Below are 15,968 nucleotides of genomic sequence, written 5' to 3'. Positions count from 1 at the left end.
GTCAGTAAGATGAACCATCAATGATGTAGCATAGATGTTGTCAGTAAGATGAACCATCAATGATTCAGTGTCAATGTTGTCATATAAATGAAGAATCAATGGAAAGACATCCCTAGCTCATGCTAACTCTAACTAAAACATTAATAATCATTATTAACAAAAATATTTATAATATTAATAATAATTATTAACATTTATATTAATATTTATAATATTAATAATCATTATTAACAAGAATAACACACTGGTACATACCTGTGTCTTTTGTTGAAGCCTTAATAATTTTATGTAGCTGAGATAGTTCCTTATCTGTCTGGTCGTAGTTTATCTCACGCGTTTCTGCCGGAGGAGCCACGAAAAACGATGGATCAGTCCCCAGATATGAAACCTGAAGGTGGCCGGTATCTCCAAGCAAGACAAGCGCTCCAGTAATGCCCTGCAGTGAGACACAGCACTGGAAGTTAGGTTCAAGACTGGTAACACTTTCATGGCAAAATAAGACATTTAGACAAAGAAGTCAGAGATGCATCATGGAAAAGAATTCATGATCATTATGTAACTACTAAGTATTCTTACCCTGTTAAAACAAACTAGTATATTAGTAATATTTTAAGCAAGCTCAAACCACTAGAAAAAAGCTGATATAACTGATGAGGAATATAATGCTTTGTTTGTAAGATAAGTAATATACCAATTTGTTATTCTAAATGATATAAATGAGAATGCATGCAAAAAATAGAATAAAAGTAAAAATTACTGCATATGTATAAGATTTAATTTAATAATTAAGTTAAAAATAAGAAGCCTAAATATCAATAGCATGTTAAAAAAGCGCCTGAGTATGTACGTGTGAAGCAAACAAGAAACAGTCAAATGATAATAGAGGAAATAAAGTTTCTCTAATAAAAGAGAGAAACTTTACTGATGCACTGATTACATCCCCGTATACCATCCCCACTGTACTGCTGTTTCCTTTATATGCTTTAACTGTATATTTGTTTATAATCTCCATGGGGAGGTATAGAAGAGTTCTTCCTCTGTAAGCCATGCCTGTCGTAAGAGGCAATTAAAATGCCGGGAGCAAGGTGCTAGTAACCCCTTCTCCTGTATAAATTACTACATAATGTAAATGTAAAAAGAAGAAAAACTCTCATTCCATTTTTTTAGGTCACCCTGCCTCAGTGAGAGATGTTCATTGTGTTAAAAGAATTTTGTCTTTTTAAAAAAGCACAAACCATAAAATACGACAACCTTGGGACCAAGATCGAGCAAATGTTCAATACAGTGGACCCCCGCTTAACGATCACCTCCAAATGCGACCAATTATGTAAGTGTATTTATGTAAGTGCGTTTGTACGTGTATGTTTGGGGGTCTGAAATGGACTAATCTACTTCACAATATTCCTTATGGGAAAAAATTCGGTCAGTACTGACACCTGAACATACTACTGGAATGAAAAAAGTTCGTTAACCGGGGGTCCACTGTATATCCTACTTCTGAGTGAAATGAATGAGCTACAATGTATGTACTATTGTACATATCATAAACAAACATTGTCTCTACATCCACAGCAGGACTTGAACCTGCAAACTCTGTATCAGAGCCCACAGTACTTTACCATGGAGCCAGTATCATGATGTTTCCTACCCCCCTATTTCCATCCATCATGGATTTATACACCTTCGTGATCAAAGTATCCTTCATCTCAACATCCTGCTCTTCAAATTATACCTTACATACCTCAACACCATGATGGTAAGATTGCTGGTTTCTTTTTCTGTCTCATAAACACGCTAGATAACAGGGATATCTTGCTACTCCTACTTACACTTTGGTCACACTTCACAGACACGCACATGCATATATATATACATACATCTAGGTTTTTCTCCTTTTTCTAAATAGCTCTTGTTCTTCTTTATTTCTTCTATTGTCCATGGGGAAGTGGAAAAGAATCTTTCCTCCATAAGCCATGCGTGTCGTATGAGGCAACTAAAATGCCGGGAGCAATGGGCTAGTAACCCCTTCTCCTGTAGACATTTACTAAAAAAGAGAAGAAAAACTTTATAAAACTGGGATGCTTGAATGTGCGTGGATGTAGTGCGGATGACAAGAAACAGATGATTGCTGATGTTATGAATGAAAAGAAGTTGGATGTCCTGGCCCTAAGCGAAACAAAGCTGAAGGGGGTAGGGGAGTTTCGGTGGGGGGAAATAAATGGGATTAAATCTGGAGTATCTGAGAGAGTTAGAGCAAAGGAAGGGGTAGCAGTAATGTTGAAGGATCAGTTATGGAAGGAGAAAAGAGAATATGAATGTGTAAATTCAAGAATTATGTGGATTAAAGTAAAGGTTGGATGTGAAAAGTGTGTCATAATAAGCGTGTATGCACCTGGAGAAGAGAGGAATGTAGAGGAGAGAGAGAGAGATTTTGGGAGATGTTAAGTGAATGTATAGGAGCCTTTGAACCAAGTGAGAGAGTAATTGTGGTAGGGGACCTGAATGCTAAAGTAGGAGAAACTTTTAGAGAGGGTGTGGTAGGTAAGTTTGGGGTGCCAGGTGTAAATGATAATGGGAGCCCTTTGATTGAACTTTGTATAGAATTCAATTCAATTCAATTCAATTCAAAGTTTATTCTCTATAAAGATTACAATGTTAAATTTACAGAATTTGGTTGTTGTGTGCTTTACATGTAGTTAAATAATGATTACAGAGTGTACCACTAGAATGCCTAGCATGGCTAGGCATTTCGGGCAGACTTAGTTTAATTCTTTATTTTAAAATATTACAAATTATGAGGTAAGGGGTTTAGTTATAGGTAATACATATTTTAAGAAAAAGAGGATAAATAAGTATACAAGATATGATGTAGGGCGAAATGACAGTAGTTTGTTGGATTATGTATTGGTAGATAAAAGACTGTTGAGTAGACTTCAGGATGTACATGTTTATATAGGGGCCACAGATATATCAGATCACTTTCTAGTTGTAGCTACACTGAGAGTAAAAGGTAGATGGGATACAAGGAGAATAGAAGCATCAGGGAAGAGAGAGGTGAAGGTTTATAAACTAAAAGAGGAGGCAGTTAGGGTAAGATATAAACAGCTATTGGAGGATAGATGGGCTAATGAGAGCATAGGCAATGAGGTCGAAGAGGTATGGGGTAGGTTTAAAAATGTAGTGTTAGAGTGTTCAGCAGAAGTTTGTGGTTACAGGAAAGTGGGTGCGGGAGGGAAGAGGAGCGATTGGTGGAATGATGATGTAAAGAGAGTAGTAAGGGAGAAAAAGTTAGCATATGAGAAGTTTTTACAAAGTAGAAGTGATGCAAGGAGGGAAGAGTATATGGAGAAAAAGAGAGAGGTTAAGAGAGTGGTGAAGCAATGTAAAAAGAGAGCAAATGAGAGAATGGGTGAGATGTTATCAACAAATTTTGTTGAAAATAAGAAAAAGTTTTGGAGTGAGATTAACAAGTTAAGGAAGCCTAGAGAACAAATGGATTTTTCTTTTTTTCAACAAGTCGGCCGTCTCCCACCGAGGCAGGGTGACTCAAAAAAGAAAGAAAATCCCCAAAAAAGAAAATACTTTCATCATCACTCAACACTTTCACCACACTCACACATTATCACTGCTTTTGCAGAGGTGCTCAGAATACAACAGTTTAGAAGCATATACGTATAAAGATACACAACATATCCTTCCAAACTGCCAATATCCCAAACCCCTCCTTTAAAGTGCAGGCATTGTACTTCCCATTTCCAGGACTCAAGTCCAACTATATGAAAATAACCGGTTTCCCTGAATCCCTTCACTAAATATTACCCTGCTCACACTCCAACAGATTGTCAGGTCCCAAGTATCATTCGTCGCCATTCACTCCTATCTAACATGCTCATGCACGCTTGCTGGAAGTCCAAGCCCCTTGCCCACAAAACCTCCTTTACCCCCTCTTTCCAATTCTTTCGAGGACGACCCCTACCCCTCCTTCCTTCCCCTATAGATTTATATGCTTTCCATGTCATTCTACTTTGATCCATTCTCTCTAAATGACCAAACCACCTCAACAATCCCTCTTCTGCCCTCTGACTAATGCTTTTATTAACTCCACACCTTCTCCTAATTTCCACACTCCGAATTTTCTGCATAATATTTACACCACACATTGCCCTTAAACAGGACATCTCCACTGCCTCGAACCATCTCCTCACTGCTGCATTTACCACCCAAGCTTCACATCCATATAAGAGTGTTGGTACTACTATACTTTTATACATTCCCTTCTTTGCCTCCATAGATAACGTTTTTTTGACTCCACATATACCTCAACGCACCACTCACCTTTTTTCCCTCATCAATTCTATGATTAACCTCATCCTTCATAAATCCATCCGCTGACACGTCAACTCCCAAGTATCTGAAAACATTCACTTCTTTCATACTCCTCCTCCCCAATTTGATATCCAATTTTTCTTTATCTAAATCATTTGATACCCTCATCACCTTACTCTTTTCTATGTTCACTTTCAACTTTCTACCTTTACACACATTCTCAAACTCATCCACTAACCTTTGCAATTTTTCTTTAGAATCTCCCATAAGCACAGTATCATCAGCAAAAAGTAACTGTGTCAATTCCCATTTTGAATTTGATTCCCCAAAGTTTAATCCCACCCCTCTCCCGAACACCCTAGCATTTACTTCTTTTACAACCCCATCTATAAATATATTAAACAACCATGGTGACATTACACATCCCTGTCTAAGACCTACTTTTACCGGGAAGTTATCTCCCTCTCTTCTACACACCCTAACCTGAGCCTCACTATCCTCATAAAAGCTCTTTACAGCATTTAGTAACTTACCACCTATTCCATATACTTGCAACATCTGCCACATTGCTCCTCTATCCACTCTATCACATGCATTTTCTAAATCCATAAATGCAATAAAAACTTCCCTACCTTTATCTAAATACTGTTCACATATATGCTTAAATGTAAACACTTGATCTACACATCCCCTACCCACTCTGAAGCCTCCCTGCTCATCCGCCATCCTACATTCTAATTCTTTCAATTATAACCCTACCGTATACTTTTCCTGGTATACTCAGTAAACTTATTCCTCTATAATTTTTACAATCTCTTTTGTCCCCTTTCCCTTTATATAAAGGGACTATACATGCTCTCTGCCAATCCCTAGGTACCTTCCCCTCTTTCATACATTTATTAAACAAAAGTACCAACCACTCCAACACTATATCACCCCCTGCTTTTAACATTTATGTCATGATCCCATCAGTTCCAGCTGCTTTACCCCCTTTCATTCTACGTAATGCCTCATGTACCTCCACCACACTTACATTCTGCTCTTCTTCACTCCTAAAAGATGGTATACCTCCCTGACCAGGGCATGAAATTACCGCCTCCCTTTCTTCCTCAACATTTAAAAGTTCCTCAAAATATTCTCGCCATCTACCTTATACCTGCCTCTCCCCATCTACTAACTCCCCTACTCTGTTTTTAACTGACAAATCCATACTTTCCCTAGGCTTTCTTAACTTGTTTAACTCACTCCAAAATTTTTTCTTATTTTCATTAAAATTTCTTGACAGTGCCTCTCCCACTCTATCATCTGCTCTCCTTTTGCACTCTCTCACCACTCTCTTTACCTTTCTTTTATTCTCCATATACTCTGCTCTTCTTATAACACTTCTGCTTTGTAAAAACCTCTCATAAGCTACCTTCTTCTCTTTTATCACACCCTTTACTTCATCATTCCACCAATCACTCCTCTTTCCTCCTGCCCCCACCCTCCTATAACCACAAACTTCTGCCCCACATTCTAATACTGCATTTTTAAAACTATTCCAACCCTCTTCAACCCCCCCACTACTCATCTTTGCACTAGCCCACCTTTCTGCCAATAGTCGCTTATATCTCGCCCGAACTTCCTCCTCCCTTAGTTTATACACTTTCACCTCCCTCTTACTTGTTGTTGCCATCTTCCTCTTTCCCCATCTACCTCTTACTCTAACTGTAGCTACAACTAAATAATGATCCGATATATCAGTTGCCCCTCTATAAACATGTACATCCTGGAGCCTACCCAAAAAATAGAGGAGAGTTATTAAATGGAGAGTTAGAGGTATTGGGAAGAATGAGGGAATATTTTGAGGAATTGTTAAATGTTGATGAAGATAGGGAAGCTGTGATTTCTTGTATAGGGCAAGGAGGAATAACATCTTGTAGGAGTGAGGAAGAGCCAGTTGTGAGTGTGGGGGAAGTTCGTGAGGCAGTAGGTAAAATGAAAGGGGGTAAGGCAGCCGGGATTGATGGGATAAAGATAGAAATGTTAAAAGCAGGTGGGGATATAGTTTTGGAGTGGTTGGGGCAATTATTCAATAAATGTATGGAAGAGGGTAAGGTACCTAGGGATTGGCAGAGAGCATGCATAGTTCCTTTGTATAAAGGCAAAGGGGACAAAAGAGAGTGCAAAAATTATAGGGGGATAAGTCTGTTGAGTATACCTGGTAAAGTGTATGGTAGAGTTATTATTGAAAGAATTAAGAGTAAGACGGAGAACAGGATAGCAGATGAACAAGGAGGCTTTAGGAAAGGTAGGGGGTATGTGGACCAGGTGTTTACAGTGAAACATATAAGTGAACAGTATTTGGATAAGGCTAAAGAGGTCTTTGTGGCATTTATGGATTTGGAAAAGGCATATGACAGGGTGGATAGGGGGTCAATGAGGCAGATGTTGCAGGTGTATGGTGTAGGAGGTAGGTTACTGAAAGCAGTGAAGAGTTTTTACGAGGATAGTGAGGCTCAAGTTAGAGTATGTAGGAAAGAGGGAAATTATTTCCCAGTAAAAGTAGGCCTTAGACAGGGATGTGTGATGTCACCGTGGTTGTTTAATATATTTATAGATGGGGTTGTAAGAGAAGTAAATGCGAGGGTCTTGGCAAGAGGCGTGGAGTTAAAAGATAAAGAATCACACATAATGTGTGAGTTGTCACAGTTGCTCTTTGCTGATGACACTGTGCTCTTGGGAGATTCTGAAGAGAAGTTGCAGAGATTGGTGGATGAATTTGGTAGGGTGTGCAAAAGAAGAAAATTAAAAGTGAATACAGGAAAGAGTAAGGTTATGATGATAACAAAAAGATTAGGTGATGAAAGATTGGATATCAGATTGGAGGGAGAGAGTATGGAGGAGGTGAATGTATTCAGATATTTGGGAGTGGACGTGTCAGCGGATGGGTCTATGAAAGATGAGGTGAATCATAGAATTGATGAGGGGAAAAGGGTGAGTGGTGCACTTAGGAGTCTGTGGAGACAAAGAACTTTGTCCTTGGAGGCAAAGAGGGGAATGTATGAGAGTATAGTTTTACCAATGCTCTTATATGGGTGTGAAGCATGGGTGATGAATGTTGCAGTGAGGAGAAGGCTGGAGGCAGTGGAGATGACATGTGTGAGGGCAATGTGTGGTGTGAATATAATGCAGAGAATTCGTAGTTTGGAAGTTAGGAGGAGGTGCGGGATTACCAAAACTGTTGTCCAGAGGGCTGAGGAAGGGTTGTTGAGGTGGTTCGGACATGTAGAGAGAATGGAGCGAAACAGAATTACTTCAAGAGTGTATCAGTCTGTAGTGGAAGGAAGGCGGGGTAGGGGTCGGCCTAGGAAAGGTTGGAGGGAGGGGGTAAAGGAGGTTTTGTGTGCGAGGGGCTTGGACTTCCAGCAGGCATGCGTGAGCGTGTTTGATAGGAGTGAATGGAGACAAATGGTTTTTAATACTTGACGTGCTGTTGGAGTGTGAGCAAAGTAACATTTATGAAGGGATTCAGGGAAACCGGCAGGCCGGACTTGAGTCCTGGAGATGGGAAGTACAGTGCCTGCACTCTGAAGGAGGGGTGTTAATGTTGCAGTTTAAAAACTGTAGTGTAAAGCACCCTTCTGGCAAGACAGTGATGGAGTGAATGATGGTGAAAGTTTTTCTTTTTCGGGCCACCCTGCCTTGGTGGGAATCAGCCAGCGTGATAATAAAAAAAAAATAACCTCAACATCATCTTCTAATGTATGCTCCTTATTCATTGCATAATATTCATACTGCAAATTAATCTCAAACATAACATCCCTAGTGTATCCAGCCTCTTCCTTGCTGCAACACTGACCGGCTGGCCATACTTAAGGAGCACGTAAGTGCCCTTGTCTTCTAATAATATGCTCATTTTTCCACTATAATCTACCTTGTCCATAATTACTATCGCATTTTTTGCCTTGTCTGTTTCAAAAAGATGCAGTCTAGGATCTTTCCTTAATTCATGGTATAACTTAACAAATCTTTGATGACAATTGTGTTGTAGAGGTCTGAGCTTTACAACACATTTGTCCTCAAAGATTTGTTAAGTTATACCATGAATTTAGGAAAGATCCTAGACTGCATCTTTTTGAAATAGACAAGGCAAAAAATGCGATAGTAATTATGGACAAGGTAGATTATAGTGAAAAAATGAACACATTATTAGAAGATGGGGCAACTTACGTCTCTCTTAGCACCCGTGCAAAATACGTATTAGCACTATTACATTCTGGTGCATATGTATTCCCTTTTACCTCCTTTAATAAAGGTTTTTCTTTCCACAGAGATCTTCACACTCTACCAACTATTCTTCCTCTGGCTGTTCTCAGATTCATCTCATCTTTTATACAACTATCTGCTAACACAGAATAGTTACTTTGACTCTAAAATAATTAATTTTTAGTCAAAATATTTTAATTTTAATAGAAAGCAGGAAACAGATTGAAAAATTGTAAATTACCAGCAGTTTCAATTCAAAATATGTATCTAAATGTATTTTCTTAATACGTAAAGTATTCAACTTCTACTGAGACTGCATAACTATAGGTCACTTACCTATGTTTACCACTAATATGCATTTTTAAATTACTACTGACTAACCACATGCAATCTAGGTATAGGAAAATTTTCCTGCACTACAGTAATATTTTTTGTAAGAAGAATATTACTTTCAAGTATGAATAAATGATGCAAGTTATTATATTCAACAAAAGCACTAAACCCATTGGGGTCATTTAGCCTTGAAAGCTCTCTATTTTATATAAAAATTAATGATATAGAAAAGGCACATACTGTATAAAGATCAAAATTGAAGTCAACAACAGTATAAATTTTCTAAAAATAAAAAGCATCTATACTATGAAGCAATTAAAACAAAAGAATTCTAAATCTGCATATGACATACATTTGTAATGTATTTTTAAATGTAACTTGAAGCAAGAAATTGAACCTTTGGTAGTGTGGACAAAGGCTTACCCTTAAGAATCGCTGGCCCTGTGTGAATGAAAATACAGTTAAATGGGCTCGACAAAATGGTCCTTTGTCGGTTAGTAAAGTTTATAGTAGTTTTAACCTTCATATATATCAACTCTAGTTCATTTATAAACCTGTGGGTTTTTTAAATCATTTGTTCAAACAGTATTCTAGTATCATTCAGCCTTAATCTTCAACTACCTGCACTACTAAAGTCAAAAGCATTCATAAACATCAAACCGTGGCTGGGGCAACACAAATAACCTGTGCTCAGGAGGGGATATTTATGAAGATATTTAGGTTTGTCCCAGACCACTGTCAAGTAACAACCATTGGGACTTGACAATAGTCCATCCTGGACCACAACATCATTATAAGGTCTCTCTCCTAAGTATGGGTTATTTGTGAGCTGAAGAATTAAGATACATGTGCAACATTTAGGAATCTTTATTTGTATATGTTGCACCATCCAGTGACTATCTATACAGTACAAGGACATATACAATAGATGAGGTAATCAGCCTCTCAGCCTTGGAGTTGGTGAAGAGCACTGGGGTCTTGAAGAATCTGAAGCACAGGCTTGGAGACTGGCACTTATATACTACAATGCTCTTCAACAGCTCCGAAGCTGAGGGACTGATTACCTCATCTTTTGTATACCCCTCAAGGAAGGTTCCTTGATGTTGGTGAGGGGCTCTTGATTTAGGGAATTGGATCTGTGCTCCAGTTCCCCGAATTAAGCCTGAATGCCTTCCACATCCCCCCCCCCAGGCGCTGTATAATCCTCCGGGTTTAGCGCTTCCCCCTTGATTATAATAATAATAATAATCATCTTTTGTATATAATTCTACATTCTTCACATTATATACTTGTATTAATAAAGCCACTGGTTGGCAAAACATCTACAAATAAAGATACCCAGATGTTGTACTTGTCTCTAATTCTTCATCTTGTCTGTATTATATACCATTCATGTACAACTATTTGTGAGCTACTGAGAGATTTTTTTGAAAAAGTGTTAATTTTGTTTCTGAAGCTGGCAGTCTGTGCAAACAACTCTAGGTGTTGGTATGCATAGCATGACTAACCCTAGAACCAAGTGTCTTTCTAAAGTTCTTCACTTACTGTCAGAACTCTCCAGGTTTCTTATCATAGCATGACTAACCCTAGAATCAAGTGTCTTTCTAAAGTTCTTCACTTACTGTCAGAACTCTCCAGGTTTCTTATCAACACATTGATGAAGCTATCTTTGCACCAGCAATATAAAAAATACTATGTGCAACATTAAGTGGCAAATCTGTTTTACACTTTCTACTTAAGTAGATTTTGATAAATCAAGGACACTTTTGAAAATATGACATTGGTCAGTTGGACTGGCTTGATTAGTTTAAACCAACAAGGATAAAAAAGATTGTAAAAATATATTTCACAGCTGGAGTGTGATAGAAAAGGCCCATAATTCAATTCAGGTGTTTCAGAGCCTACCATTAAGTTCACAATGATTCATATATATAGATTATGAAACATACTGTACAGTGGACCCCCGGTTAACGATTTTAATCCGTGCAAGAGGGCTCATCGTTATGCGAAATAATCGTTATGCGAATTAATTTTCCCCATAAGAAATAATGGAAATAAAATTAATCCGTGCAAGACGCCCAAAAGTATGAAAAAAAATTTTTTTTACCACATGAAATGTTAATTTTAATACACACAAACTGAAAAAGGCATGCACAATTACATGACACTTACTTTTATTGAAGATCTGGTGATGATTGATGGGATGGGAGGAGGGGAGAGCATTATCTTCTTACTGTTTAGAAGGGGAATCCCCTTCCATTAGGACTTGAGGTAGCAAGTCCTTTTCTGGGGTTACTTCCCTTCTTCTTTTAATGCCACTAGGACCAGCTTCAGAGTCACTGGACCTCTGTCGCACAACAAATCTGTCCATAGAGCTCTGTACCTCCCGTTTCTTCAAGACTTTCCTAAAATGGGCCATAACATTGTCATTGAAATAGTCACAAGCACGGCTTGCAACAGCTGTGTCAGGGTGATTTTCATCTATAAAGGTTTGCAGTTCAAACCACTCTGCACACATTTCCTTAATCTTTGAAGTAGGCACAATGGATTCCACAACTGGCATAGGCTTCTCAGGGTTAGCCCCAAACCCTTCAAAATCTTTCTTAATTTCCATACTAATTCTCACCCTTTTTACCACAGGGTTGGCACTAGAAGCTTTCTTGGGGCCCATGGTCACTTATTTTCCAGAAACACCACCGAAAACACTGTAATAATACGAAATATTCCGAGTGTATGCTTGGATGTTACCGCGGAGGCTGGCTGGTAAACAATGGGACGGCCGGCACATGTGAGGGCACATTGGACGCGTCTCGGACGAAAATCGGTATGCGGGTTTTTAATCGGTATGCGGGGCAAAAATTTTGCGATAAAAGTAATCGTTATGCGGAAAAATCGCTATGCGATGCCATCGTTATGCGGGGGTCCACTGTACTCTGACAACACAAATACACAAAAGGTACTGCTAAACAAGCACCGAGCACTTTAAGGTAGGAGTAAAAAAAAATGGATCCATGATTCAAACCAGCTATTTAAAGCCACCATCCTACAGACATAACCAAGGTATAGTACTACAACATTAGTTTACATAACTAATATCCAGATCAATGTAACAAGTGGCTCAAATTCATGTGAGATAATAAAGGATCATACAATACATAAGATGCTAGGGAAATGTACACAGATGCAAATACATTTTATTGTGGCAATGTTTCACTCTCCAGGAGCTTGACAGTCCCTGGTAAGCAAAACATGGCCACAATAAAATGTGGCATTAGTTGCATCTGTGTCCACTTACCTAACATTCTGTCAGTAATTTTATCATTATTACTAGTAAATAAGATATAATCTTACTGGAAAGCTGGCACGAGCAATAGCAACTGGAGTAAAAGGTAACTGTGAAGCCCACTTCAACTCTGACTCCCGATATACCAGTAAGTTTTGTGTGTGGCTCGCAACACACACGTGCACGTAATTGTCTGGCGGCAAAACATAAAAAAATGGGTTAGTGATGTGCTGAGGACTCTTCATGTATAAATGAATCATTAATCTGTGGGCAGACACAGATGGCAGACCAATCTGCCCTCACCACTAAAAAGTAGCTCTTCCATGTAACGAATGGTAAAAAGGCACAGCAAAAGGAGACTTTCATTAGTATGGCATTTCTTTTTTTTTTCAACATGCTGGCTGTCTCCTGCCAAGGCAGGTGACCCAAAAAAGAAATACTTTCACCACCATTCACACTATCACTGTCTTGTTGGGGGTGTGCAGATACAACAGTATAAATGTCACTCTAAATGGCAAATATCCGAAACCCCTCCTTTAGAGTGCAGGCAATGTACTTTCCACCTCCAGGACTCTAGTTTGGCTAACCAATAAAAATACTAGTCAATGCTTTTGGTTTGAACCAACAAACTATGACAAGAGAGACGAAAGCAACGTACCTGGCCATATAGCAATTTTGTAGGTGATAAATTCTCAGATAGTTGAAACATTGTATTTAAGGTCTTTTGCTGCATGTGTCACTTTATTACTTGTTAGCCATGTCACACCTCAATCAAGAATTAGTGTTTCAATTTACTGAATTACTGAATTATTTTGTAAATGCTTCAAGTCTTTGGTGCTTATGATCATAGGAATGCCAGGTAGTCTTTCTGAGAGAGTGTTTTCTCAAAATCAGGGCAACAAGACATCAAAGATTAAGTAAAATAACCAATGTGAAAAAACAGTGAGTTTCCAAGTGCTTTTGTGATTTCTCACATTATTGAGGACCTGTGATAATGTGAGAAATCACAAAAGTGCTTGGAAATTCACTTTTTTTTCACTGTGGTTATTCCGCATATTGTGATATCATCTGTTTACTATGATCTTATTGCATCAAAGAGTAAATGGATAGTATATGATAACCAATTTAGTATTAATCAGAAATATAGGTATATTTTGTACAACATTAGTACCACATTTCTGTGACAACTGCCCTTCCTTATGAATTTTGAAAGGTTGCTGGAGCTTCATGAGCAATCACACAATTTATAGTACAGCCTCTCCTCACTTAACGATGGAGTTCTGTTCCTAAGACCACATCAGCAAACTATAATGGTAGTGGATTTGTGTCAATCATCTTCTATATTGTTTTAATGCCACCTTTGACCATTTATAATATTTCTGGTATATTTTTAAATGTTTATACAGTAGTGTGCTGTATAATGTAATAAACAGAACAGAGGAAATCAGCTCTAATATATGTGTACATTTAGGTATGCATACTGGTCAGAGACCATAATAAGTCCAAGTCATCGGTAAACGAGTATGTCGCTAAGTGAGGAGAGGCTGTACACCCATGGTGAAGCACTCAACAAGGAAGGGTCATGAAGCACTTTGTGAATTCTTGGTAATCATCACTGATCCTAGAATAAGGTAGGGCAAAAAAAATTCTTTTGATCAAGAGCCCTTCAGTACCATCAAGGTGCACCCCCCTTAAGTGGAAACTGCCAATTCATTATAAAATTCAGGCTGTTAAACATTGGGAATGTTATTTTAGCAGTGTATCTCTCACTATTATAGGCATGCATCGTCTGCAGTAGGCTAACAATTTTCTTAACCATAAATCAGTATTACTCATCAATTTTTTACACAGATTAAATACAGTAAAATAGTGAAAAAAAAATAATAGGGCATTTACCAATCCCTGTACATCTTGTCCAAATAAAATATGGTGTTCAAAATTTGTTTTACAAAATAGTCATTTTACTAATTTTATGAGTATGGCTAAGAAAGAGAAACTTATGCTTTATCCATTTTGAAGTACAGTGGACCCCCACATAACGATTACCTCCGAATGTGACCAATTATGTAAGTGTATTTATGTAAGTGCGTTTGTACATGTATGTTTGGGGGTCTGAAGTATTAAGTGTAGTTTATCAAATGTTCAAGTTAATTGGGTTTGAGTTAATGCAATTCAAGTGTGCTGTTATTCACTGGGTAATGCTTAAGTTTGCAACCTACCAACAATGAAGGCCATGAAACAGGATGGGTTGTACTCAAGCTTTTTAACAAACTTGAGAACTCCGGACTCCTTGAAGCAAAAGACGGCGTGGTGGGCCAGGACAAGAAGACTTGTAGGTCCTTCTGCAGGAGATAACACACAAAGATCCAAAGCTGCTTCACCAAGCTGCTGTGTCCACTCAGGCACCAGTCGCTTTCCACCTTTACTGCTGCCGCTGCTACTGCCAATGTCTTTCTCGGGATCGGTCGCTACGGCCACAGCCTGATATCTGTGTACATTGTAGTACAATAGAATACAGTGCAATTTTTATTTCTTTGCAAAGGTTACAATATGTGCTTTACATTTTATAAAACGTTAAGTACAAAGAAAGCCACTAACATGCTAGGGCATTTCGGGCAGACTAAACCTAATGCTTACACGCTAATTAAAACTAGACAGGTTATAGAGTGGTAAATTTTAATTAATCATTATTCTACCTTATTACTAAAGTGAGGTAATCAAAAATTTTATAGCAACTCCCTAATTATCAGCAAATCTTATCAGTTCCCCAAGAAATGTTGAGAACTCCCAATTTACACTCTCTCCTTTCCCTGAATTTATGACAATTTTTGTCTTGGTTAGATAGCCCTTAAATTTTTTCAGTAACCCCAATTTATAATGTGTTTATGGGAAATCAGGGTTCCACTTTTAGTAGCTTGACTGATTACAGCTCACCTGACTTCCATCTATATATTCTGTGTTTTTCTGATATTTTTTTTTTTTTTGTAGTGAGTTGAAAAAATGCCCTGGAGAAAAGGGGGGGCATTTGTTTATTCCACAGTTCTTCAGTACAGTACTGTCATATCTGTACTGTGAGTAAGTCTGCTGAATACAACTGGAAAAAGTATACAGTAAATTTTTTTAACGGTTTCCCCACAGAGGTAGGGTGACCCAAAATATGAAACATACTCATCATCATTCAGTTAACTGCTGCCTTGCCAGAAGTACTGAAATCACAGTTCAGATGACCCTCTGAATTTCAACATACTGTACTTAATTCTCCTAGGTAGTAGGTTGGTAGACAGCAACGGCCCAGGGAGGTACTACCGTCCTGCCAAGTGAGTGTAAAATGAAAGCCTGTAATTGTTTTACATGATGGTAGGATTGCTGGTGTCCTTTTTTCTGTCTCATGAACATGCAAGATTTCAGGTACGTCTTGCTACTTCTACTTACACTTAGGTCACACTACACATACATGTACAAGCATATATATACACACACACACCTCTGGGTTTTCTGCTATTTTCTTTCTAGTTCTTGTTCTTGTTTATTTCCTCTTATCTCCATGGGTGTGTGGAACAGAATTCTTCCTCCGTAGGCCATGTGTGTTGTAAGAGGCAACTAAAATGCCGGGAGCAAGGGGCTAGTAACCTCTTCTCCTGTATATATTACTAAATGTAAAAGGAGAGACTTTCGTTTTTCCTTTTGGGCCACCCCGCCTCGGTGGGATACAGCCGGTGTGTTGAAAGAAAGTAGTACTTAATTCTCCTGTAGCATGCAAGCATTATACTTCCTACCT

At 38.3% G+C, this 15,968-nt stretch overlaps 1 protein-coding gene across 2 annotated transcripts in view; it reads right to left on the bottom strand.

Annotated features, from left to right (window-relative positions):
- The window catches only part of BBS9 (Bardet-Biedl syndrome 9), an 81,285-nt gene that overhangs the window by 51,166 nt on the left and 14,151 nt on the right, over positions 1–15,968 (bottom strand). The window contains exons 6-9 of one of the 2 annotated variants that reach the window (XM_070100418.1): positions 14,410–14,678; positions 12,259–12,383; positions 9,331–9,348; positions 256–436 (exon numbers count right to left, since the gene is read on the bottom strand). In XM_070100418.1, coding sequence (XP_069956519.1) covers positions 256–436; positions 9,331–9,348; positions 12,259–12,383; positions 14,410–14,678 — 593 coding nt within the window. The remainder of the gene's footprint in view (positions 1–255; positions 437–9,330; positions 9,349–12,258; positions 12,384–14,409; positions 14,679–15,968) is intronic. The other variant, XM_070100419.1, reaches the window with a different exon arrangement.

Source organism: Cherax quadricarinatus, chromosome 72, assembly GCF_038502225.1.
Source record: "Cherax quadricarinatus isolate ZL_2023a chromosome 72, ASM3850222v1, whole genome shotgun sequence".
Taxonomy (NCBI): Eukaryota; Metazoa; Arthropoda; class Malacostraca; order Decapoda; family Parastacidae; genus Cherax; species Cherax quadricarinatus.
This window is presented reverse-complemented; position numbering and strand designations above follow the sequence as displayed.